The sequence below is a fragment of the Carlito syrichta genome, unplaced genomic scaffold (genome assembly GCF_000164805.1).
Source record: "Carlito syrichta isolate Samal-C Ts95f unplaced genomic scaffold, Tarsius_syrichta-2.0.1 Scaffold314306, whole genome shotgun sequence".
NCBI lineage: Eukaryota > Metazoa > Chordata > Mammalia > Primates > Tarsiidae > Carlito > Carlito syrichta.
In genome coordinates, this window is record NW_007258402.1 from 1,075,212 (window position 1) to 1,101,387 (window position 26,176).

Consider the following 26,176-nt stretch of genomic DNA (forward strand, 5'->3'; position numbering starts at 1 on the left):
CCCAGACTGGAGTGCAGAGACCACTCCCGGCCACCACAGCCTCGACCTGCTGGGCTCCGGTGATCCTTCCGCCTCAGCCTTCCAGTAGCTGGAACTACAGGCGCACACTACCACACCTGGCTAGTTTTTTGATTTATTGTAGAGATGAGGTCTCACCAAGTTGCCCTGGCGGGTCTCAAACCCGCGGGCTCAGGCAATCCACTCACTTCAGCCTCCCAAGGCGCGGGATTACAGGCTGAGCTACCAAGCCCAGCTAGTACTGGCTTCTGAATACAACTTTCCACTAAAGGAAACAGAGCACCTGGGAGAAATGACTGATCCCAGTCACGAGGGCAGGGCAAGTAGAAAATGAGCCCAGAATATGTTGTTTTTACCAGAAAACAAGGAAGTTTTTACAGAATGAACACATCAGTAGGACACACCCAGCTTGAGGAAGCTTCCAGTGGCCAAAATCGGGGGCAGTTTAAGCATTAAAACAGAATCAAATAACAGAATCAAATGGAAAACCACTAGTAGACATAGATGTAAGTAAGTAAGGGAATATTGAAAGTCTGATATTCCTGGCAGGGTGTGGTGGTTCATGCCTGTAATCCCAGCACTTTGGGAGGCCAATGTGGGAGGACCACTTGAGTCTAGGAGTTTGAAACCAGCCTGGGAAACACAGCAAGATGCTGTCTCTACAAAATAAGAAATAAAAATAATTAGCTGGATGTGTTAGCAGGTGAGGGTGTGCGCTTGTAGTCCCAGCTACTCAGGAGGCTGAGGCAGGAGGATCCTTTAAGTTCAGGGGGTTGAGGTTACAGTGAGCTATAATTGTGACACTGCACTCCAGCTTGAGCAACAAAGTAAGACCCTGTCTCAAAAAAACAAAACAAAACAAAAGGCCAGGCACAGTGGCACATGTCTATAATCCCAGCTCTTTGGGATTACAGGTTTATTTGAGCCCAGGAGTTGAAGACTAGCCTGGCAACATAGCGAGACCTCATCTCTACAAAAAAAATTTTTTTTTAATTAGCTGGGCATAGTGGTGTGCACCTGTGGCTCCAGCTACATGAGAGGCTGAGGTAGAAGGATTGACTAAGCCCAGAAGGTCAAGGCTGCTATGAACCATGGTTGTGCCACACCGCACTCCAACCTGGGTGACAGAGGGGGACCCTGACTCAAAATTAATTAATTATTTAAAAAAGAAATTCTTGGGGCAACCCCTTTGGCCCCCGTCCCACTGTGAGAACATTTCTGTCCTCTCAATAAATCCTGCTTTCCAAAAAAAAAAAAGAAAGAAAGTCTTTCTCAATGGGATGTTTGCATAGTCTCAAAGTAACTGCTCACAAAAATTCATTCCAGAGAGAATCAAGTGACCACAGAGAACACCATCAATAATGGGACTAATTCAATGCTGGCAGGACCTGAGAGGCTGTGATGAGAACGCAGCATCACTCCACGAGATTCCTGCCAAGGCCTTAGACAACCCCAAATGGATGGGCATTCTACAAAATGACTACCAGTACTTTCAAAACCGCCCAACTTCCGGCTGAGGAACTACTTCAGACTGAAGGAGTCTGAAGACACAGAACAACTAAATGCAATGTGTGAATCTGGACTGGATCCTTCCACTCTCAAAGACATGACTGGGACAGCTGGAGAAACATGATGGGGTCTAAGGATCACCCAGCAGGGATGTACTGTTGCATGATGCATCACAACACATCAGTCAATAGCAGATTGCATATATTACAGTGGCCCTATAAGATGATAACGAGTGAACAAAATCTTGTCGCCTAGTGGCCTGTGGAGGTCATAAAGTCATAGCATAATATATTACTCACATGTTTGTAGTGATGCTGGTGAACAAACCTTCTGCGCTGACAGTTCTATGAAAGTCTAGCACAGTAGTATGTCCTCCACATAATACTTGATAATGACGATAAACAACTACATTACTGGTTTATGTATTCACTATACATAAACCCATTTGTTTGGGATTTTTGCAGGGCACAGAACTTTATTAAGATGGAATCACTGCTAATTACACAGAAGTTATTTGCCTAAGCCAAAATCTATAAGGTTGATATGAACTTAGTTACACAAATAGAAACAAATGGCATATTCAAAACCATAAGGAAATATCCTAATGCCAGGGTGATGAAGCCTGGGATGAACAAGTCTGCACATTTATGTCAAGCTGTTAAAGAGTTTGTGGGCCATGCAGTGGTTCCTTGCATGCAAGAAGTCAAAGAACTCCTCTGTACAGTCCTCTTCAGTATGTGATTGAGAGGATACATGCTCATCACAGAGCTCTAACTGTTCCCAGGCCTTTACATATGTCTCCAGCTGCTTACATTGCTCTCACTGTTGTTAGGGGATCCACTAATTCCTCCTCTTCCTCCTCTTTCTCCTTGGGTTTTCCAGACCTAGTCAGCATCCTTTGTTTGTCTTCCAGTCCCATGTCTGGCTACCGTTCTAAATTCAACAGTGGCACCTAATCCACTTCAGGATCAGGAAGGATTAGTAAGGGTCACTCCTACTATACTTTCATCACTGTTTTAGTGTACTCCTACTTTTTTTTTTTTTTTGAGTTGGAGTCTCACTCTGGCGCCCAGACTGGAGTGCAGTGGCACGCTCCCAGCCACCTCAGCCTCGACCTGCTAGGCTCAGGCAATCCGCCTCAGCCTTCCAAGGAGCTGGAACTAGAGGCATGTGCTACCACGCCCGGCTAATTTTTGATTTATTGTAGAGATGAGGTCTCGCCAAGTTGCCCAGGTGGGTCTCTAACCCATGGGCTCAGGCAATCTACTCACCTCGGCCTCCCAAAGTGCTGGGATTACAGGCTGAGCCACCGAACCCAGCCTCCTTCTAATTACTAAAAAAAAAAAAAGACAGTTAACTGTAAAACAACCCCAGGCAGGTCCTTCAGGAGGTGTTCCTGAAGAAGGCATTGTCACAGGAGATAACAGCTCCAAGCATGTTGCTGTCCCTGAAGATCTTCCGTGGGACCAGATGTGGAGGTGGGAGACAGTGACGTTGACGATCCAGACCATGTGTGGGCGTAGGCTCATGTGTCTGTGTCTGAGTCTTTGTTTTCACCAAAGGTGTTTAAAAAGTAATAAAGCAATTTTTCTTTTTTTTTTTTTTTTTTGAGTTGGAGTCTCACTCTCACCCAGACTGGAGTGCAGTGGCCACTCCCGGCCACCACAGCCTTGACCTGCTGGGCTCCGGCGATCCTTCCTCCTCAGCCTTCCAAGTAGCCGGAATTACAGGCGCGCACTACCACGCCCGGCTGATTTTTTTATTTATTGTAGAGATGAGGTCTCGCTGCCCAGACGGGTCTCGAAACTGCGGGTTCAGGCAATCCACTCACCTCAGCCACCCAAAGGCATGGGATTACAGGCTGAGCCACCGAGCCCGGCAAAGCAATTTTTCAAACTAGAAAAAGCCATATCGAATAAGGATATAAAGAGAGAAAATATTTCTGTACGATTGTGTAATGTTTGTGTTTTATAAAAGAGACAAAAAATCAAAAGTTTATAAAGTAAAAAAGTTACAGTAAGCTAAGGCTAATTTATTATTGAAGAAAGAAAACTATTTGTTATAAATTGAGGGTAGCCTAGGTGTACAGTGTTGATAAAGTCCACAGTCCTGTACAGTAATGTCCTAGGCATCCACACTCACTCACCACCCACTCACTGACTCACCCAGAGCAACTTGTGGTCCTGCAAGCTCCATTCATGGTGAGTGCCCTATAGAGGTGTGCCATTTTTAAATCTTCGTACCACATTTTTACCTTTTCTCTGCTTAATATATTTAGGTACACAAATACCATTGTATTATGTTGGGTTGATGCATACGTTCATAGCGTTTGTTTTTGACATGGCAACATTGCAGTGTTGGGAGTTTGTTTATTGTTTGTCATTGTCATTTGGAGTGACAATGTTGTGCTTGTGAATATGCCTTGCATTTTGCAGACTTGAAGAAAGTTAAAGCTATCTGTGAGTTAAAGGAGATGGAGTGGCAAGTGGGGAAAAAACAAACACTTCCAACACTTTCTTCTGTTTAGCAGAAGAGTAAAGGCAGCCGAGGTCATGTACAAGGAGAATGCCATTGGGGAAAGCACAGCAAGAAAATGGTTTTGTCGTTTCAAAGAGGGCCACTTTGACCCTCATGATTCTCCATGTTCAGAAAGACAAACAGGCTTTGATGAAGATCGTTTACTCCTGAGTAGCTGGGGTGGTTTAAATAGTGCTATTAGCTGAGGTCTGGGAACAGACTTTCCCAAGCTCTAAAAAATAAATAAATTTTTTTTTTTTTAAAGAAAACTGTTGTAATCCCACGCCTTGGGAGGCTGAGGTGAGTGGACTGCCTGAGTCCGCGGGTTCGAGACCCGCCCGGGCAACTTGGTGAGACCTCATCTCTACAATAAATTAAAAAAAAAATTAGCTGGGCGTGGTAGTGCGCGCCTGTAGTTCCAGCTACTTGGAAGGTTGAGGCGGAAGGATCACCGGAGCCCAGCAGGTCGAGGCTGCAGTGGCCAGGAGCGGCCACTGCACTCCAGTCTGGGCGACAGAGTGAGACTCCAATTCAAAAAGAAAAAAAGAAAACCATTTACATGCTTTAATCCATGATGATCCATATCAATAAACAGAGAATTGACCAATGTGATGGACTGTGACCAGTCAACCATTGTGTGACATTTGCATTCCATGGGCAAATGCTATGTAGCCTAGGAACAATAGGCTATACCACATACCTAGGTGTGTAGTAGGCTGTACCATCTAGGTTTGTGTAAGTACACTATATTACTCACACAACAGAATCGCGTAAGAACACTTTTTTTTTTTTAAAGAAAACATCCTCATTGGTAAACAATGTGTGACTGTACACCTGCTACAGTCCCGATTTGATGCTGTGACAGCTCGCTCATAAATAGTTCAAGGGGAAAATGTTCTTTGTACTGTAGTTGCAAATTTTCTGTGAGTTTGAGATTCTTCACAAATAAAATATAGTACTTTATAATTCAAGCTCTTTCCTGCCTTCCAGGGACTCCACCCAGTCCCATCTGACTTAGGGAGGATTCTGTTCTATGGGCCAGGGAAGTGGGAGGCTGGCCTGGCTGGTCCAGTGCACAGTTGTAGTGCCAAGGGTGGGAGCCCTGGGTAGGGACCAGAACGCCTGTAGGCCCTTTAATGACACTGGGCTCCACCTCTCATATTCTCAGAGTGGGAAGGGTTTCATATCTTTAGTTGAACCCTCAGGGAGACCATTTGGGGCCTAACAATTATATAACCTAACTAGAAGCCTTGCTTCCTGGAACTCTGGGTGGGTAACAGATGGCAAAGGAAATTTTGTTTTTTAACTCTTTGCTTTTCTGGTTGTCTCACCTTGGCCCAACTCCATTTCAGCCATCCAGTGGTAGGGAAATGGAAGAACTACTATGTCTTCTAAATATGAGGCAGCCAGAGCCCCCATGTTTTCTAGGACGAGCTGATGGTTGAGGTCGTTGGGATTGCAGTGGGGTCTCACAGGGCATCTGAAGCAGCCAGGGCAGAGTGGGAAGGAAGGTATTCCCCCGCTCCCAAGGTGAAGAATGGGCATAGAGAGTTTGGCTAGGTGAAGGGAGAAAGGAAGGCATGTGACCAGTGCTCCAGGAAACAGAGCAAAAATACAATGGGCTCTAGATCCTGAGCAATGAGGGAGTGGAAGGCGGAGAAGACATATGCTGGAGATGTAGCTTAGTGGGTTCATCGAATCTTGTTAAAAGACTTTGGACACAAGCCTGGAGACCATGGGAGGCCAATGGAGAACCAAACAGGGAGGGCTGGGATGAGAGCACTTTAGAGAGAGCACTTTGACTGCTTAGTGGGATTGAGGAGGGCAGATAGATAGCAGAGGGGTATTAAGCGTATGCCCAACCTTAGCTCCAAGCAAAGTGGGACCACTTCACTGGGGGAAGTGTGACTCTTTCCTAGTAACCAGGCTAGGTAACTCTTCACATTACAGGAATGAGACTGGCTTAGGGGCTTCCACTGAGGCGTAAGCTGTGTCTTTGGTCTTTTGCCTTCAGGTTCTTGTGTGTGTATGTGCACATTAGCATGTGTGCATGTATGTATGTGTGCATGCTACACAGAGATCCTCTACAAGCACCTGGGAGTCTATCTGTGCTGTTAAAATGACATGTAGAATCAGGACTGGCAAAAGTGTCTTTTGGCTTGGACCTCCTCAGGTCTAGGCCTGGCTTGTCTTGCAAGAAAGATCAATACACTCTGGAGACAACAATTCCGAGAGAGGAGATAAGTTCATCTCACAACTTTAAATGTGTACCCATCACCATCACCCTCAGAATGTTATTATTATTACTTTTTTGAGTCAGAGTCTTACTCTGTTGCGCAGGCTGGAGAGCAATGGCATACTCACGGCCACCGCAGCCTAGACCTACTGGGTTCAGGCAATTCTGCTTCAGTCTTCCAAGTAGCTGGAACTACAGGCATGCACCACCATGTCTGGCTAATTTTTTTTATTTATTATAGAGACGAGGCCTTACCATGTTGCCCAGGCTGGTCTTGAACCCGTGGGCTCAGACAATCCTCTCGCCTCCGCCTCCCAAAGTGCTGGGATTACAGGCGTGAGCCACCGTGCCTGGCCAGAATGATGTTTTAAAAATAAGTTCTGTCTTGGTCAGGTGCTGTGGCTCATACCTGTAATCCCAGCACTTTGGAAGGTGGAGGCAGGAGGATCACTTGAATCCAGGTAACACAGTGAGACTCTATCTCTACAAAAAAATTTAAAAATCAGCTAGGTGTTATGGACCATGCCTGTAGTCCCTGCTACCCAGGAGGCTGAGATGAGGGGATCGCTTGAACCCAGGAATTCAAGGCTGCAGTGAGATAGATTGTGCCACTGCACTCCAACCTTGGTGATAGAGCATGACCTTGTCTCTAAAGATTATAGAAAAAATAAAACAATAAAGAAACCCTGTCTTATGAGCAGCACACTGCCCTGTGTTATATTTGTGTGTCAAATGTGCTATTTCATTCAATGTAAACATTGAAAACATATCATCTTTTTTTTAGAATCCTGTTTTGGTATTTATTATTTTTAATTGCTTCAGTGGACCTCAAAAAATGCAGTGGCTCACTGTCTTTCAATTTCTGAGTAAAAAAGCAGATTAGAAGAGGTCATCTAGCCTAACCACCCCTCAATGTGGGATGTCCCTTTCCACTGACTTTGTCATATGTGTCCATATGTTGCTTAAACTCTTCCAGGGACGGACAGTTCATTACTTGAAAAGCAACTGGTTCTGTCGTTAGACACTCAGCTTGTCATCAAGTTCTCCCTGTAGTGGGGAGGATTGGCCTCCAGGACATCACCTATCGTTCCCTGGCACTGACCTCTGGAGCAATCACATGAGAAGCCAGCAACTGGCCAACATGTCCTTCTCTGACTGTCCGGTCTCCATGTTCCTTTCCTCTTTTTCTCCCAACTGTTCCTCTACATTTCGGTTCCTGGACTTCTATAATCTTTTGGAAAATCACCTTTGGGTAGAATTCTGCTTGTTACTGCCTTCATTATGGTGCAGATCCCAGAACAAATTATGTTCTCAAGGGGCCCTGAAAACATGAGCAGGAGTCTGTGCCCTCCGTGGTCAGACTAGACCCTCTAACCAGAAAGCCACAGCTTTATGGGTTCTTTGCAGTAACCATGCTTCATTTGTTGCCACTGCTGAGTTTATGACCATTAAATGTCCAGGTCTTCTTGTCCTCTGCCAACTGTACTGGCTGGATGTGGACCACCATTTACAGCCAACTGCAATGGATTCACCAACAGCCCCGGAATCAATGGAATCAGTGTTATTCTTGCCATATGGAGGACGATATCGGTTTCAGCTTCCTTGTATTAAAGAGCTCCTTCTAATAGCACTGTCCATGAGAACTTGACCAGAGCATGGTACGGTAAGTGGTGGTTTCAGCCACAAAAGTGATGCTCCTTGTATTACTGGTCACGCATAACCTGCCCTTCAGGAAATGTCTGTTCACTAACACACCACTCTCAAGGCCCAATCTTTTCATACCAATTTCCCAGCACAAAGAATGATCTTGACAACAAAACTCAGTGGCAGAAAATCAGAGAAAGAGAGCTCTAAAGGCACAATGCAGTCTTCAAGTCATTTCCCCGCCCCCCCAAAGCTGTTGGAAGTCTGAGTTATACAAAACAAGCTCTGGCCACTCCACCCATATCAGCCCAAACAACATGAAAACTTCTGGCCACCATTGAGCCATCCCCCACCGCCTACCCTTACCCTGCACAGATGTTTCCTTTTAGTTCCACTGGCCCCATGTCAACAAAACTGTGGCCCAGCCTATGGAGGTAGAGAACTTTCCACATCCCCATTCAAAGCTAAGAGTATCCAGGGTATAAATTTCTAAGAATATTGCAGTGGCCATGTCAGCCCTTAGTCAAAACCAGAGACAAATGGCTTGTAACCTTGGTCTCAAGAAACTTTGCTAGGAAAGTCATCTGTCCCTTTCAAACCTTGTTGGCCCAGTACACTGTCATTCATTCAAGTATTGGCTCTGTCCCTGTGTACCAAGCCCTGGGTTAAATAGGCCCTGAGGGACAGCAATTCACCACTCAGCCAGGTCGTAGCTTTCAAGGGGCTCATATTCCTTGTGTTGTCCTTAAAGTTTGGCAGTGTGGCAGTGGAAAGAAAACTATAAGAGTCCTGAGTTCCAAATTTGGTTGAGTCACCTGGCACTTGTGTCCTTTTGGGCAAGTTATTCAAGACCAAACTCCTCGTCTGTAAAATGGGGTAATGATCTCTACCCTGCCTACACATGGGATCCTTTCAAGGAGCACATGAAAGGTCACATGTGGGAGGCAGCTGGGCAACCTGCAAAGTTGTGGGAAGAAGGAGGATTGGTCTGATTATCTATGCTCTCCCAATGTGGCAGGCAGTTTGATGCCCTCCTCCTCCCACCCTGGAGTGGAGGGAAAATGGATCACCTGATTGTAGCATTGGGAAGAATAAAAGCTGATCATGCACATATCTGCTGGCTAAGCTATAATATGATGCTCACACAAGAAGAAACAGAAAACCTGATTTGCCATATAGGAAGCTATAGGAGATTTTAATCCACCTTAATTGACACTCCTTGGCCTCCCATCTAGTCTTGGAATTCAGCAAATGTACACCTAGCTGTGTGTTCCAGGATCCTGAAGTTTCCAAATGATCACCCTAGTCCTGCACAGTCTTGCCAGAGGTTTTGTTTGTTCATTTTTATCCCATAGAGTTTCTTTGTGTTCACCAAGCCTGATCCTTATCTCACATCCAGAATCTGCAAATAATTCCAGGGAAGGAGACAGTTGGTGACAGACAGTTCACTTCAGAAAGTCTTTCCCTTCTCTGGAATATTAGGCCATGTGATACTCTTTGCTTCCAGCTCTCTCCAATCTTTTTTTTTTTTTTTTTGAGTTGGAGTCTCACTCTGTCACCCAGACTGGAGTGCAGTGGCCGCTCCCGGCCACCACAGCCTCAACCTGCTGGGCTCCGGCGATCCTTCCGCCTCAGCCTTCCAAGTAGCTGGAACTACAGGCGTGCACTATCACGTCCGGCTGATTTTTTGATTTATTGTAGAGATGAGGTCTCGCCAAGTTGCCCAGGTGGGTCTCGAACCCGCGGGCTCAGGCAATCCACTCACCTCAGCCTCCCAAAGGCGCGGGATTACAGGCTGAGCCACCAAGCCCGGCTCTCTCCAAACTTTAAAGATAGTATTCTTGAAATGCATTCAGCATTTTTGGCTGTGGTAGCATGAATGGTGGCCTTCCATGACCTACATCTCCTACCCAGAATAGGAAGTCACAACCTTGTTGTCACGCAACTCTTCTAGGGGTTGCTCTGATGGCACTAATACAGTTCCCAACGATCTGCACTCCTTGGGCCCATCTCCACATGCACATCCCTTCTTGCTGATCACCCCATCTTAATCCTTTTGGTCCTTTGTCCAACTCACCAAGCAAGTCCCTATTACCCAGGAATCCATGTGTATTCTTACCCCTCTGTGCAAACTGAACAACCAAATATACTGCTGCTCTCAGTTCCTTCACTGCTGTCCTATAGGGCCACCACTATGTGGGGCTATAATACAGTGGGCAGTCCCCTTTTGGCTTGTATCAATAAACAGAACCAACTCATCCATAAACCAGACTTGGGGTTTTCCTCTTCCTGCAGTTGGTTGTGGGAATTCCCTTCCCCTTGAGGCCATAGGTGTGGACGAGAGGCATTGGTGCACAGGGGTAGGTGACAGAAGAATCTGAGCTACCCATTATGTTCCTTGCTTGTGCCCCCTCAACTGCTCAGGCCTGATACTGAATGTACCATTACATTATGCATGAATTATTGCTGCACCCACCCAGCCTTATGGCCTGGTGGGTCTGAAAATAACCAGCATAATAAGTAGGTAGCTCAGGTCACTTGAAGTCCTGGGGTCAGGTATTCACTCTGTAATTGGGCCATGTGGCAAGCCAGGAACTGCTTTTCAAACTCACTCATTCAGAGGTGAATAGTGTTGGGTGCCATGGCTCAAGCCTATAATCCCAGCACTTTGGGAGGCCGAGGTGAGAGGATTGCCTGAGCCCATGGACCACTTCGTGAGACCTTATCTCTACAATAAATAAAAAAATTAGCTGGGTGTGGTAGCGCTCGCCTGTAGTTCTGCCTGCTTGGAAGGCTGAGGTGGAAGGATCGCCTGAGCCCAGAGATTGACACTGGGGTGGCCATGAGTGTGCCACTGCACTCCAGCCTGGGCGATGGAGTAAGACTCCAACTCAAAAAAAAAAGAAGAAATATAGAGGTGAATAGTTGGCCATCGCATGGCCTTGCTCCAGAATTCAAGGGTTTGTGCTACAACTTTCCTGTTGGGCTTGCCAAAAACTACACAGCACACTTATCTGTCCCAGAAAGCCCTAGCACTGTTGGAATTTCTGAGTCATGTAGAGCAAGAGGGATGCTTGTGATGCAGTTTCAATGGGCTTCAGGGTCTTGTCTTGTTATAGGCTCCCACTCACAACTGGTAGCTTGGTGAGTTACTCAATACATGGATTGAGGTAATATTCTCAAGTGTGATATTTGTGTCTTCAAATTCTAGAGGCCCAACAAGCTCTGTACTTCTCTCATATTGGGGGTGGTGGGGGTGAGGGTGGATGCAAGGTTTCAAATGTATTGCTTTGGAGGTGATGTCAGAATGTACCACACCACTGGACATCTACAAACTTTATCAATGTTGTGGTCTCCTGAATCTTCATGTAGTTTATTTCCCACTCTCTTGTTGACATGTATTCTACTAGGACTTCTATGTACCAGATCCAAGAAACATTTTATCAATATAAATAGATCCGCATGATGGCCCTGCAGACTCCATTGTGACATAAAGCAGGTGATTAACATAGATCAGTGACAGGATACTGAACACAATTCGCTGTTTTCCCACATAAGAGATGCTTTTGATCCTTCTTGCTGATGGGAATTAAGAAAATATTTGCCTAACCTACAGTCACGTACAAAGAACCAAAAGCTGTGCTGATCTCTCCTAGTCAAGATACTTCACCCAGCACAGCAGCTGAAATTGGGACTACCCCCTTCGTTTGTGGTGGTCCTCTGTTATCCATCATGATTCATCTGGATTTTACAGGACTAGAGATAAATTAAATAGTGATGAGGAAGGGACAACCACCCCTGCATCCTTTAAGTCTTTGATGTTTGTGTTAATCTCTACAATTCCTCCCAAGATCCTGCATTATCTCTGATTTACTATCTTGGCCAGGGAGGGGAGGCAGTTTCCAACTTTGATCCTCCTTACCATTGTACTTCTTAATCCATCCCATTTATGCCATCCCAATTAATATCATATTCATCCCACCTACATATTAGGGGACAGAGAAATAATCCCAGGACCTAGAGAATCTACTGTGAGCCAGACTTGTGCCAGATCTCCATCCTCTTTAGCTAGAGAACCTTGGTGGCATTTCAGGTCTCCTGACACAGGTGTCAAGTCAGAACACCATTCAAAAGTCTTCAAACCATGTTTCCCCAGTGCTCAATTATTCCAGAATAATTTATGGAAACTGGGTGAAGGACGAAATTTTCTGCTACGGTGGTTGACATAAGCCTTTTATGCTCCAAATCTTTTTTTTTTTTTTTTTTAATTTCTACAAGTAAAATTCTAATTGGTTGCCCATCTGTCTTACCTCTCAGACCACATAATCTATTACATATGTATGGCCCAACTGCCACCCTGGCCTTGCTACCCTTCGTGGAAATTATGCTCCTTCCCTGTGACAGCGAAGTGCTGCTACCTGCTATCAGCCCACTACCACTAGAGGTCCAAGGTCTGTGGTACCATTTCTCACTACCAGCCCAACTCTACAGATGACAGGTACTACTGACCCTCTCAAGAAACCAGGGCCCCTTCCCTAGCATCTTCTTTTTGCTTTACTGAAGTATGCCCTCTAAGTCATCCTAGGGATCCTAGTCAAGTGGCATGTTCTCCAGACTCATATCACAAATCAACAGGCTTGCTTTTATAAACCGTCCCTTTCCTTACTCCTCTCCTCCAAGGTAGTTGTGGTTATCTTTTCCTCATTTGCTTGTGGTGATTGCCAGGTCCACACTTCAAAGGGACTATCCCGGCAGTGAATTAGGAACAACTTCAGATCTCCTTGCCAGGATATTAAACCCCATTTCCAGTCACAGCCTGGTCCAACACTCTCAAGATCCACTCCCAACTCAGTTTTCCCAATATACTCCACATCAGGTCTTGCAATTATTTTGATGAGGAACCTTTCTTCCTTCAGTAGAAACTGTACTTCCCTGCTCAGGCTGGGTTGTAATCTGACCCTAGTCATTGGTCTGGACACAATGAGGGGGTGTGGAGCAGAGGTTGACCAGGACCATCTTGTGAGGCATTTGTCTTGGGTATGGCCTTTGCATGGTCTCCAGGAAATGGATGGCTGCTGTCCTTTAGTTAAGGGATGGAGTCTTCTTCTGCCTGCTCTAAGGGTTCAGGGGAATGTGAGGGACCAAGATGGTACCGTTATCCTCGGTCTGAGTTCCTTTCTTTCCTGGTGGAAACCTTGACTTTTGTAAAGTTAACCTGCTGAGGATGTATCTTCAGTCTCCTTTGCAACTTTGCCGCCCTAGCACAAGCACAACTTGGAAGTGGAACTTAGCACATTCTACCCTGCAGTTGCAGATCAGGGTCTTTAAGCTGTGCCATAAAGACCTTCTGGTTTTGATAGCATGTCACGAGTTGATGGCTGGCTGAAGAGCCTGCCATTTTATTATTTATTTATTAGAGAGGTCTTGCTATGTTACCCAGACTGGTCTCAAACTCCTGGGCTCAAGTGATCCTCCCACCTCGGCCTCCAGAAGTACATGAGCCATGATGCCTGCCAGAGCCTGCTATTTTTAAAAAGGCTTTCCGTGACAGTTAATAGAATCAGCCCACTCAATAATTCTCTTTGCTACCACCTACTCCATACTATTGTGTAGTGAGCTCTCACATAACCCAACACTTCCTGTCCTCCTGTACCTCATCTCAAACTGCCACAGGCAATCTTGGCTGGTTGCTGTAGAAGACCCTGGGTTATCACCAGCCACCCACAGGCCTTTGCTGCCATCTGCCAATGACCGTTCCTAAATCTATTTGGAGGGTCTGCTTTCTGTGATGACTACTGGTGCAACTGCTTAGTCTGGGTTTCTTCCCAAAAGCAGAGCCTGAGACAAGGACCCCTGTTCTGGTAGTTTATGTAGGAGATGGAACCACTAGGTACAGGAGGGAAGGACTGGGGAGAGTAAAACGGGGAGGGGGGGGGAGCTGATCCCAATCATGAGCACCTGAGGCATGATCCCACCAGCACATTCTGATGTGTGTATCAAATACCTCTCAGAATTGTCACCCAAGGATCAGAGTAGCATCTTTCCATGGGTTCTGATCCCTCAGTGATAGCAGGTTGCCTCAGGAGGCAGAGTCCCCAGAACTTCTGGGCTCCACATTCTTTTTTGCTGAGTGGGCTCTGGCCATTGTCCACGACAGGGTGTCAGAGGAGCCTAAGAGAATAAAGCAAGTCTATGGGACACACTGGGAGGGAGCCTGCAGCTGGGCCAAGCTGAGGACAGGAGATAGCCTGCAGGGGCATCTACCAGCACATGGAACATTACTGAACTCTTTCACCACTGACTGGCACTTACCGTATGGCCATTATCTGTACAAATAACACTGGGATGAACTTCTCTGTATTTAAAGTTTTCACTCCCTTTTTTCTTGCATTGCTTACCTTGGTTACATTCCCAAAAATGGAATTATTAGGTCAAAGAGCATGCATACTTTTAAGGCTTCTAATATATACTGCCAGGTGTTTTCCAAAAGGTCTGGAATAGCATAGATTTATGTTCTGCTGGTAGTTTGTACACAAGCAAGTTTGTGTTTACTGAGCAAACACAAACTAGTTAATATTCTGAATTCACGTGTTTAACAGGCTCAAAGTTGTGATTTGAGACACTAAGGAATCACAGAAGCAATAAAACCTACTCATATTGCAAAACATCACATTTGTTATACACCTGCCCTTACTTTGGCCAACTTGAATGTTCTTCTCTCTGACGTGTTTATTTAAAGGCCACTAGAGACAGCCCAGGCTCTGCTGGATGACACAGGTCTCTCCAGAATAGTCTTTTCCCAAATCTTTGCCAGTCCCTGCCTTCAGGTTTCTTATTCTGAGAGCTGCAATTAGACCTTTCCAATAAATGCCTCTCCTGGAGACTCTGCTCATATGGTGTTTTGTTTCATTTGTGATATACACATCCTACAAGTAGGAGTGGCCTTTAAGGAAGAGTATAGGCTGGTTAGAGATAGATGCTAAGATCTATTTCCCCTTTCTTCATTTTTTTGGGAACTGCTTAGCCAGCTATCCCAGCCAGGTAGCTGTATGCCATACAACTGGCTTGGCAAAGCCTAATCTATCTGAATGGAATGCAGCTGAGTCAAGCTTCACATACATGATTGTATCCATTCTAATTTACACAGCTCAAAATAATCCACCAAAACCAATTACGAAAACGGAGGGCATGACCAGGTGTGGTGGCTCACATCTGTAATCCCCGCCCTTTGGGAGGATGGCTTGAGCCCAGGAGTTTGAGACTAGCCTGGGCAACACAGAGAGACCTTATCTCTACAAAAATTCAAAAAACTAGTCAGTCATGGTGGCGTGTGCCTGTAGTCCCAGCTACTTGGGAGGCTGAGGCAGAAGGATCACCTGAGCCCAGGAGGTGGAGGTCTAGGCTGTGGTGAGCCATAATCACGCCACTGCACTCCACCCTGGGCAACAAAATGAGACTCCCAACTCAAAAAAACAAACACCAAAGACTTCTAAACTTTAAATTTGAGCTGCAACACTTGCACCAGCAATGTGCCAAGTTTCATCTTGTCATAGGCAGTAAATCAGAGACAGAGGAAGGAAAAGGCCAATTTTTGCCTTGACAAGGGCACTGAGTGTCATGGTGCCTGTAGGAAGAGTCATTAGAAAAATCACTGCAAAAACATAAAAGATGAAAGCCCAGGCTGTATTCTCAACAGAGCAGCAGTGTCCCCGTTAAGCCCTTGCCAATTTAGGCAGCTACTTCTCTCCACAGGGATGGACCTGGCCAAGCCAGGAGGAGGCGCCCACACCAGGACCCCTGGAGGCAGTCCACAAGGGCTTCAACTCACATTATGTTCTTTCCATCAGGCAATACATTCCTAACGCCTTACCCTATTTGTCTAACTGGAATGCAGAGAGCAAATGCTATGGTTGAAATACTCTCCTTCATGAATCAGCTCTTCCCCAGGGTATCTTAAGATTGATTTAGGAGTTTCAGTTCTCCTGGAGAAAAAGAACAAACTGCTCTGCCCATGAAGAGACTTATTTCTAATACACTGCACTGTGAGCAGAATGCAGGCTCATAGGAAGAGACTTCTGGACCATTAGGAATGGCCTTCCCTTCTATCCCCAGAGTATGAAGGCGGCTGAGTAATCAAATGATAACACTGCTAAAGCAGCCATCTTAAGGCTGATAAAACAATTAAGTCTTAGGAAACACCAGGGAGAGATTATAAAACACAAAGCAATTTTAAAACAAGAGTGATAAGAGAAAGGTTGGCTAAGGGCCAGAGTGGCCACTAAGCCCCTGATGCCTCCTGGAGGGCAGGAAGCCAGAGCTGGGCTTCCCCAGGATGGGGAAGGCTCACCAGCCAGGCAGAAGCTGGGGCCCATACCATGGTAGTGTACCTCCTCTTTTCGCCTCCCCCACAAGCACCTACACACACAAGATGACTGAACGTTTCTCTGTGATTCATATTTTGAAAGTTCTACAAGGGAAAAAAAATTCACAAAATACATATCTGTCAAAAGCATTTCCTTTAAATCATCTTCTGCCAAGTCTTCTCCAGTGTGTTTACTGTCGCTGTTCTGAACTCCTGCAGCAGGAGTTTCTGGGGAGGCCTGTGACCAGAGCCCTCTTCCTTAGCGCAGTTCTTGGGACTTGGCTGTCATTCACTAGATAAGGCCAGGTTCTAAGGGGTCACCGAAAAGCGCCCTGCCTTCAGCTGAGGAACTCTAGACATACCAAACCAGACCAGAAAACAGATTTTAATTGTACATGTACAAATGTTGCTTTCAACTTATGACAGTTAAGAAAATATATACAAACTTCAGTTTAGAAGGAGAAATAAAAACAAACAATTCACACAATTGAGGGGATGATGCTTGAATCACCCCAGGAATCCGACTTTCTGTCTCTTGGGTCCCAGGCTTTCTTCCTTTTGTAGGACGCTCTGCAAGGAGGTGTGCAGCACCTTGCCCATTCGCTTGCCAGTCTGCAGACAGAGAAGGGAAGGGAGAGAGCACATACCCATTGTGAGGCACACACACTCTGACCTGGAAAAAAGCTTTCCTTTCTGCCAGCTAGCCATGATGCTGTACACATTCCATCTGTCTCAGAGGACTTTTATTTAATTAAAGCAAGTTAAAGCAAAAACCACAAACCCCAATAACATAATAGTTATATTTTGGAAAAGCCTTCATAAGAAAAAAAGAAAAAAGATGCCAATCCCCAGATAGTAAACAGGAAGCAGCAGAGCCCATCTCAACCATTAGCTCATGTTTAGCACTCCTGCTGCCAAGGAGCAACAAAGCTGTCAACCAAATCTGGGCTTGGTTACAGTCAAGTTATACTGAAGTGTGGTGAGAAGGCATAGAGAGACTGCAGGGAATCAGAGTTTAGCAAGCAGTTTCCACTACACTTCTCAGCAGAACTGCTCGGATGTGACTGAAGTCAATACCTGGATGGGATCTTAGGTGTTGCTGCCATACGGCAGATACAAGAAGGCCCCTCCAAACAAAACAAAACTCCCAACATACAAGAATCTTTCATTATGAAACTGTTATTCCATCTTTCTTTGGGCTCAAGAGTCATTTTAAGAATACAATGAACTAGCCACAAGTCTCCACCCTGTCAAGTCTTCCAGGTTTCCACAGCAGTCTGAATTCAGTTCTGCCATTGGTTCCATTCTCAGCAATGTCAGGGAGAAAAACACCAGGGCCTAGATCTCCAATTCAGTACTCCCAGTTACAGGTGTCTTCCCCCTGGTCCCTCGCTGTAACATGAAGTAAGATTCCAAAAACGATTAAAACTCTTATGAAAAGATGATCTCAGCCAGGCTCGGTGGCTCAGCCTGTAATCCCGCGCCTTTGGGAGGCTGAGGTGAGTGGATTGCCTGAGCCCGCGGGTTCAAGACCCGCCTGGGTAACTTGGCGAGACCTCTACAATAAATCAAAAAATTAGCCGGGCACGGTAGCGTGCGCCTGTAGTTCCAGCTACTTGGAAGGCTGAGACAGAAGGATCGCCAGAGCCCAGCAGGCGAGGCTGCAGTGGCTGGGAGCGGCCACTGCACTCCAGTCTGAGCAAGAGTGGGACTCCAACTCAAAAAAAAAAGAAAAAAAAAGAAAAGATGATCTCAATCTAAAAGGCTGAAAAGTGATTGACTCTATGAAATGCAAAGTTAGGGTTAAGGGTCAAAATCCTTTTGGAAAGATTTGTATCCTAACATTAGAAAAAAATACTCTGGTTTCTCTTCAGATTGTATAAATCTTTTGCCTTTTACAACATAAGAAAAAAATGTCAAAAGTCCACCAAGGAGATGCAATAGGCAGGACACCAAGACTTGGTAGGGCTTCAATGTCTCTGAATCGGGCTTGCAGGAAAGAGACTGCAAGGGCTGGGGGTGGCAGCCTGTACACAACCCCCAGGATCTCAGCTCCATGGCAAGAGTCATTTCCAGATTGCTGAGTCCCTATGTGAAATCAATAAAAAGACAAGGTCACAGGTTCCAGTCCCCCGACCAGAGTTAGCAGACTTCATCTCCCAATCCCTAGGGAAGGACGGAACTCAGTTCACTGAACGGAGCTCTGGGTCTCCCACCCACAGCAGCCAGAGCAGGTCTGGCTGATATGGCTGAGATAGCACAGTGGCTGACCAGGGCTCTGGTCTGGTTTGAATCCAGCATTTATGAGGTGTTAGGCCTGTAGGCAAGTTGCTTATCCATGTGCCTGTTTCCTAATCTGTAAAAATGAGGATAATAACAATAGTTACCTCATAGAACTATCAAAGATTAAATGACATAATATACTTAAAGCACTTAAAACCATGTCTGGCACATAGTAAGCATACAATAAATTTTAGCTATTATTTATTTATTTATTTTTTTGTTGTTTAGATACAGGAATTCTCATAAAATTCTCTTGGGGGGAGTATCTTCTAAAGTAAGGCTTGACAGTCATATCTAGAGAGACCTTTGGTAAAACTTGTTACAGTGTGCTTAACAGAGCACAGAGAAAGAGAGCTAACCTTTACTGAGAACTGATGATGTGTCAGATACTCTGACAAGGATTCACCTCCATACCCTCACATGACGCTCATAACTATTATTATTTCTATTTTCCAGATAAAAAGACTGTGGCCTAGAGCCAGGATTTGCAGCTGGTATGTCCTCATAGCCCATGCTTGGGAATTCCACACTAGATATTTTCATTTTGATCTTTTAGATACGATGATAAAAAAGAAAGTAGACACGAAGTGCTAGGCTTCTTCAGTGAGCAGCCATTGTTTCTAAGAATGAAAGAAGAGCATTTGTTATTAAGCAATGATTTCTGGGTATGTGTGGTGATCTGGTGGTTACCTAAGAAGTAATCAGATCCAGTTAACCCTTTTCCTGGGAGTTCAGGCAGTTGGTCAGAAAGTTGAGGTGGATATGGGGAAAGAAGACCTGGGAAGTGTAGGTGAACAGGGCCCAATCCTTGCCTGGCAGGATTTCTAGGCCAGTGAGGAAGATGGACACGTGTCGCACATAGTATTGAGAGCTGCAAGTGCCCTGATGGTCTGCCAGGGGCTGGGGGCTCAAGGGGAGCAATCCATCCTCAACCTAGGGCATCAGATTTCCCATTACCCCCACTTGTCGTCATTTAGACACTTCTAGAGCTATAAAGAATACACACACACACACACACATTTATATAATATGTAAAGAAGGACGGTCACCCTTCAGTCTCTGGTTCTACTTTTATTCCCTTCAAGGGACGGGAAGCAGCCAGCCAGGAATTTAATTCTCTCATCAAGTCACAAAAGTTTGCGATTTTGAAGTTACAAGTGACTGCTTACATTAACAAAGTCCAATTCTCTTGAGCTGGGTGCAGTGGCTCACAGCTATAATCTCAGCACTTTGGGAGCCAAGGTGAAAGGACTGCCTGAGTTTGAGACTGCACAGTTCGAGACCAGCCTGGGCAACATAGTAAGACCTTATCTCTACAATAAGTCAAAAAATTAGCTGGGCGTGGTGGCATGTGCCTGTAGTTCCAGCTACTTTGGAAGGCTGAGGAGGAAGGATCGCCTGAGCCCAATAGGTCGAGGCTGCGGTAGCTGTGATTGTGCCACTGTACTTCAGCCTGGATAACAGAGTATGACTCTGATTCAAAAGAGTCCAACATCCTTATTCAGAAACAGAAATGGCGTAAGAAAGGGGGAGTGACTTGCTGAGGAAAAGCAATGGTTACCAGTAGGTTCCCTACCTCTCAGTCCTGAGTCCTACCTCAGCAGGCCCTCAGCTCATACCAGCTGTCCTCCAAGCTCCAAGTCTGAGGTCAAGGGTTGAATGGGGAACATTCCCATGGTGTGACCAAGGGTCCAGGAGGTAGCAAGAGCCCCCAGCCAGGTCCAAGCACCTGCCTCAACACCCGAGCCTCACCTCCATCATCTCGAAGATGCTCTCTGGGTCCAGGCTGCCCTTCCCCACTTTCCTCATGCACGTCACAACTCCCTTGCTGGTCACTGACACCAGCAAGCTGGCCAAAGAGCAGGCCTCTTCCTGAAGAGTGGCATCCACCACATGTCGATAGCCAATCTGCAAAGCCAGGAGAAGCACAGGACACATGGGGTTATGCACTCCCTCAATCCCCACCCTTGATGGCCTTGTGGTAGGAATCTCCACAGCAGGCAAAGGGCTTGCGTTGCCCATTCAAGGTCTTAGTTTAGATTCTGCTCATAAGGAAAATGTTTGAAGGACTGTTCAACAATTGAATTGCAGGCCACTATGTGAGCTGTGCCAATACAAACATGAAAAGGAAAAATGGGGCGAGGGGGGCTAGAACTGTAATCCAGAGAATATCCAAGTCAGAGGCCCCCAAGGGTTTCCAACAAAGGGCCACTGGGGAGAAATTCACACACCAGGCCACATGGATGTTTCACTGATGCCATGGATGAAGTGGGTCCAGGCTAAGGGACAAGCTCAAGAATGAATCAAGACAACATTCACCCTTCTGTCTGAATGTTTCACCACAACCCAGTTCATGAAGTAACTTGAGTAGAATTAAACATGACCTGTTCAACCTTAATTTTATAAAATGAATCCAGGTCAGATGTAGTGGCTCACACCTGTAATTCCAGCAGATGAGAGGTTGAGACAGGAGTACTGTTTGAGCCCAGGAATTTGAGATCAGCCTGGGCAATACAGTGAGATCTCGTCTCTACAAAAAAATTTTAAAAATTAGCAGGTTGTGGTAGTGCATGCCTGAAGTCCCAGCTACTCAGGAAGCTGAGTTGGAAGGATCGCCCAAGCTCAGAAGGTTGAGGCTGTGGTAAGCCATAATCATGCCACTGCACTCCAGCCTAGGTAAGAGTGAGACTCTGACCCTCACCCCAAAACATTTAATATAATGAATCCTGAGTGGAATTAGCCACAATCCTGGCCAATACAGGTCTCTTCACAGTCTGGTCTGTGCTAGTTACATGACACATTAGCCAGATGTTCAGCTCCACAAGCCTCCGTGCTATGTGAAAACCACAATGGACATATCAGACACCCAGGATCTGCTCCAACCCTTCATTTCACAGGGGACAGTATTCACCACCATACCATTACTCAACCACTCCAGACCCCACAGAGTTGAGCACATTAAGGGAAATATGCATACAGGTGCATCGGTGAAGTGCACAGTATGCAGAGGAAACTTAACAAACTCTGGGTACTATTATTGCAAACTCACTTGTGCACACTCAGGACTATGTCACAGCTCACAAAGAAAAATAAAAGTTAAAGCTAACTTTACAGTATCTAATCTTGTAACCTCTCAACTTATTAAGTATCCACAGGGAAAACAAAAGTCTTAAGATACAAGCTTAAGCTAGGATCCGTGGCTCAGCCTGTAATCCTGCACCTTTGGGAGGCTGAGGTGAGTGGACTGCCCGAGCCCACGGGTTCGAGACCCGCCTGGGCAGGCAAGACCTCATCTCTACAAGAAAATAAAAAAAATAGCCGGGTGTGGTAGTGCATGCCTGTAATTCCGCTACTCGGAAGGCTGAGACGGAAGGATTGCCGGAGCCCAGCAGGTCGAGGCTGCGGTGGCAGGGAGCAGCCATTGCACTCCAGTCTGGACGACAGAGTGAGACTCCAACTCAAAAAAAAAAAAAAAAAAAAGACACAAGTTTATACCTTGCACAGAGTGACAATGCAGGGGACATTCTCCACACTTAGTCTAATGCAGTCATAAGGGTCATCTGACAGTTCAATGTCCTTTGACCCCTCTTCATCCTCCAGAACACGAACTCTTGGTATCCTGGAAAAGAAACACAATTAAAATTCACACTCACTAGGAATAACTTCCTTTTCTTGAGACTGAGAATAGGAGTTGGAATCCCTGTATCTCATAAGAGATAGTCACACTATGCCTGTACTTTACCAGTCTCATTCCTTTCATCCCTATCAAAAGCACACAGGCAGCACTGAAATGCAGTGAGGAAAGGAGTTTTATTTTATTTTATTTTATTTGAATTGGAGTCTCACTCCATCGCCCAACGGCACACTCACAGCCACCCCAGCGTTGACCCGCTGGACTCCGGCAATCCTTCTGCCTCAGCCTTCCAAGTAGCCAAAATTATAGGCGCAAGCTACCACGCCCAGCTAATTTTTTATTTATTGTAGAGACGAGGACTCACCAAGTTGCCAGGGCTGGTCTCGAACCCGCGGGCTCAGGCAATCCACTTACCTCAGCCTCCCAAAGCGCGGGATTACAGGTTGAGCCACTGAGCCCGGCTGGAACTGGCCTTTTCTAAAGACTCTGCTGCTGATATCAGCCAACTGCCTGATACTGCCCCTTCGTTTGTGATTTTGACACAACCCACCAGCAGCATTCCTTCTTGATAAGGGACCACCAAACGGTTTGGCCAGTCTACCCAGGATGTGCAGTGAGGGTTTTCGTGTCCCTCTGCTTCACCTTTTGTGGTCAGAGGGCCGAAAACCCACCCTTGTATCACTCCAAGGCCACCATTTTTTGTACGTGTGACTCATGAAGGGGCATGAAGCCCAACTGCACATGCACACGTTTCTCTTTTCATAAATATTCATGACTCCTGTATCTTATTGAATCGCTTGCTAGGTGAAGTCATCTGCTTCCTACCCTCCCCCACACATACTCCATTCATTCTTCTCTTCATTCATTACTGACCCCACCCAGCATCCACAGGCATCCTCTGAAATGCTTGCAACTCCTCCAACTTTTCTTATCCCTGGATATGGCATATCTAAGTCCCACCTAGAAAGCCTTTTTGGAAAAACTCCTATTCATTCTTCAAGACCCAGCCCAGATCGCTCCCCCTCAACCCACTGGCCACTGAAGGCCTTTTTGGGGCTTCTGGTTCCGGGGGCCCTGCTTATCCTCCATCTGGAGAGTTCCCACCTGAAGGCCTTTGCTGCTGGGATCTACCTAGAATGCCCTTCCCAGCCCCATCTGTGCGTGTTTGTTCCAACCATCACAGCCCCCAGGGCGCGGCTCAAATGCCACCTCTCCACAGAGTCTCCTTTCACTTCCTCCTTTGGACCTGAGCACTTCCTATCTGGCTCCTGGACTCTCTGTCTGGTCTTGATGTGACCTCTTAGGCACTAGGATGAGGGGCTTCTCCTGGCCACTAGCTGGTGCTGGGGAGAGAGGGCCCTGAGGCCGGAGCCCTTGACACTCCTGGCTGGGTGTCTCAAAGTCATGCTGGCCAGGCTCTCTCTTCCTGGCTGGCCTTGAGCAAGTCCTTTCCTTTCTGCAAGCCTCAGTTTTTACACTCCTCGAGTGGGAGTAACATTAGACAGGGATCCATTAGCCGGGCTTGGCGGCTCAGCCTGTAATCCCGCACTTTGGGAGGCTGAGGTGAATGGATTGCCTGAGCCCTGGGTTCGAGACCCACCTGGGCAACTTGGCGAGACCTGGCCTCTACAATAAATTAAAAAAAAAATTAAGCCAGGCTCAGTGGCTCAGCCTGTAATCCCGCGCTTTGGGAGGCCGAGGTGAGTGAATTGCCTGAGCCCTCAGGTTCGAGACCCATCCGGGCAACTTGGCGAGACCTCATCTCTACAATAAATCAAAAAATTAGCCGGGCGTGATAGCGCGCGCCTGTAGTTCCAGCTACTTGGAAGGCTGAGGCAGAAGAATTGCCGGAGCCCAGCAGGTCGAGGCTGCAGTGGCCGGGAGCGTGCCACTGCACTCCAGTCTGGGCAACAGAGTGAGACTCCAACTCAAAAAAAAACAAACAAAACAAACAAAAAAATTTAGACAGCCCAATAGAAAAATGGGCAAGACTTGAACAGGGACTTCATAAAAGAGGCTATTCAAATAGCTAATAAACACATGAAAAGGTACTCAATTTAAAAATTCATCAAAAACGTACAATATGGTCAAGTAGAGTGGTTCACACTTGTAATTGCTGCACTTTGAGAGGCTGAGGCAGGACTGCCTGAGCCCAAGAGTTTGAGGCTGTAGTGAGCTATATGATCACACTACTGTACTCCAGTCTGGGTGACAGAGTGAGACCATGACTCTTTAAAAAAAAAAAAAAAAAAGCACATTACAATGTGAGATACCAAGGCACACTCACCAGAATGACTGATATTAAAACAAACACCCAAAAAAATGAAAGGATTGGCAAAGATGTAGAACAACTCACAACTCTCATATACTGATGGTGGGAATATCAACTGGTAAAAGCACTTTGGAAAACTGTTTTGTTTTTTTTTTGGTTTTTTTTGAGTTGGAGTCTCACTCTGTCGCCCAGACTGGAGTGTAGTGGCCGCTCCCGGCCACCGCAGCCTCGACCTGCTGGGCTCCGGCGATCCTTCCGCCTCAACCTTCCAAGTAGCCGGAATTACAGGCACGTGCCACCAAGCCCGGCTGATTTTTTGATTTATTGTAGAGATGAGGTTTCGCCAAGTTGCCCAAGCGGGTCTCGAACCTGCAGGCTCGGCAATTCACTCACCTCGGCCTCCCAAAGCGTGGGATTACACCGAGCCCGGCCAGAAAACTGTTTTGTAGTATCTACCACAACTAAATATAGCTATACCCTATGGCCCAGAACATTCATCCCCAACAGAAATGGATAAATATATGCACTAAAGACATGCACAAAATGTTCCTGTCCAGCCCCATTTGTAATAGCCAAAAACTGGAAACTAACCAGATGCCCATCAACAGATATGGATAAACTGTGACACATTCACACAATGGAACACCATACAGCAAAAAGCAAGCTATGACTGTAGGCAACAGCATGGATTTCTCAAAACATAATGCTCAGTGCACGAGGCAGACACAGAAGAGAACATACTGTCTTATAGCATTTATATAAGTATAAAATGAATCCATTGTTTTAGGACACTGGATATCAGTAGTGGGGTAATGACTACACGGGAGTATGGAAGATGGGGGATTCTTCCAGGGTGCTGGCAACATTGTTTCTTGACCTGGGTGCTGGTAAACACATTTAGCCCATAAATCAAGTTCCTCTTGTCTGGGGTGAAGCAGCCAGGAAGGAAGAGGTGGTCCATTCAGCTAATGTAACAGAAACAGTGTTGGTACTTTTCCCAGCTTCTCTAACAAAGGGCTCCTATGATTCAGCCCTGCTGACCATCCCTATTCAAGGCAGCATCCAGACCAGGGGAGCTTCAGCCAGAGAATGTTCCCAAGCATCTGCTAGGGTCTGTGCTGGTTGGAACTTCCACATCAGAGGCCCCAGGGTATAAGTTCTTAAGTACTAAAGAATATCCTATTTGAACAAGTCAGGTAACCAGTTTGAATTTTGGTTGGAATGTTAAAAAATAAGTGTGTGAGGGCTGGGCGCAGTGGTTCATGCCTGTAATCCCAGCACTTTGGGAGGCAGAGGCGAAGAGGATTAGCTGAGCCTGCGAGTTCAAGACCAGCCTGGGCAACATGGTGAGACCTCATCTCTACAATAAATAATAAAATTTTTTAAAAACCCAAACATTAGCTGGGCGTGGTAGCTCATGTCTGTAGTTCCAGCTACTTGGAAGGTTGGGAGTTGGGGTAGAAGGATCATCTGAGCCTAGCAGGTTGAGGCTGGGGTAGCTGTGAGCAGCATGCCACTGCACTGTAGCCTGGGCGACAAAGTGAGACTCCGACTCAAAAAAATAAAATAGCCGGGCTCGGTGGCTCAGCCCGTAATCCCGCGCCTTTGGGAGGCTGAGGTGACTGGACTGCCTGAGCCCCGCGGGGTTCGAGACCCACCTGGGAAGCGAGACCTCATCTTCTACATAAATCAAAAAATCAG

At 46.2% G+C, this 26,176-nt stretch overlaps 1 protein-coding gene and 1 pseudogene across 3 annotated transcripts in view; both read right to left on the minus strand.

The window, feature by feature from the left end:
* Positions 1–2,172: 2,172 nt before the first annotated feature.
* Positions 2,173–2,446, minus strand: LOC110596805 (annotated as a pseudogene).
* Positions 2,447–16,650: 14,204 nt separating this feature from the next.
* The window catches only part of EXOSC7 (exosome component 7), a 31,609-nt gene continuing 22,083 nt past the window's right edge, over positions 16,651–26,176 (minus strand). For 2 of the 3 annotated variants that reach the window (XM_008071399.1, XM_008071401.1), the window contains 3 exons: positions 22,065–22,188; positions 20,322–20,477; positions 16,651–16,898 (listed from right to left, as the gene is read on the minus strand). In XM_008071399.1, the coding sequence (XP_008069590.1) occupies positions 16,794–16,898; positions 20,322–20,477; positions 22,065–22,188 (385 nt within the window). In that variant the 3' untranslated portion in view covers positions 16,651–16,793. The remainder of the gene's footprint in view (positions 16,899–20,321; positions 20,478–22,064; positions 22,189–26,176) is intronic. The other variant, XM_021719209.1, reaches the window with a different exon arrangement.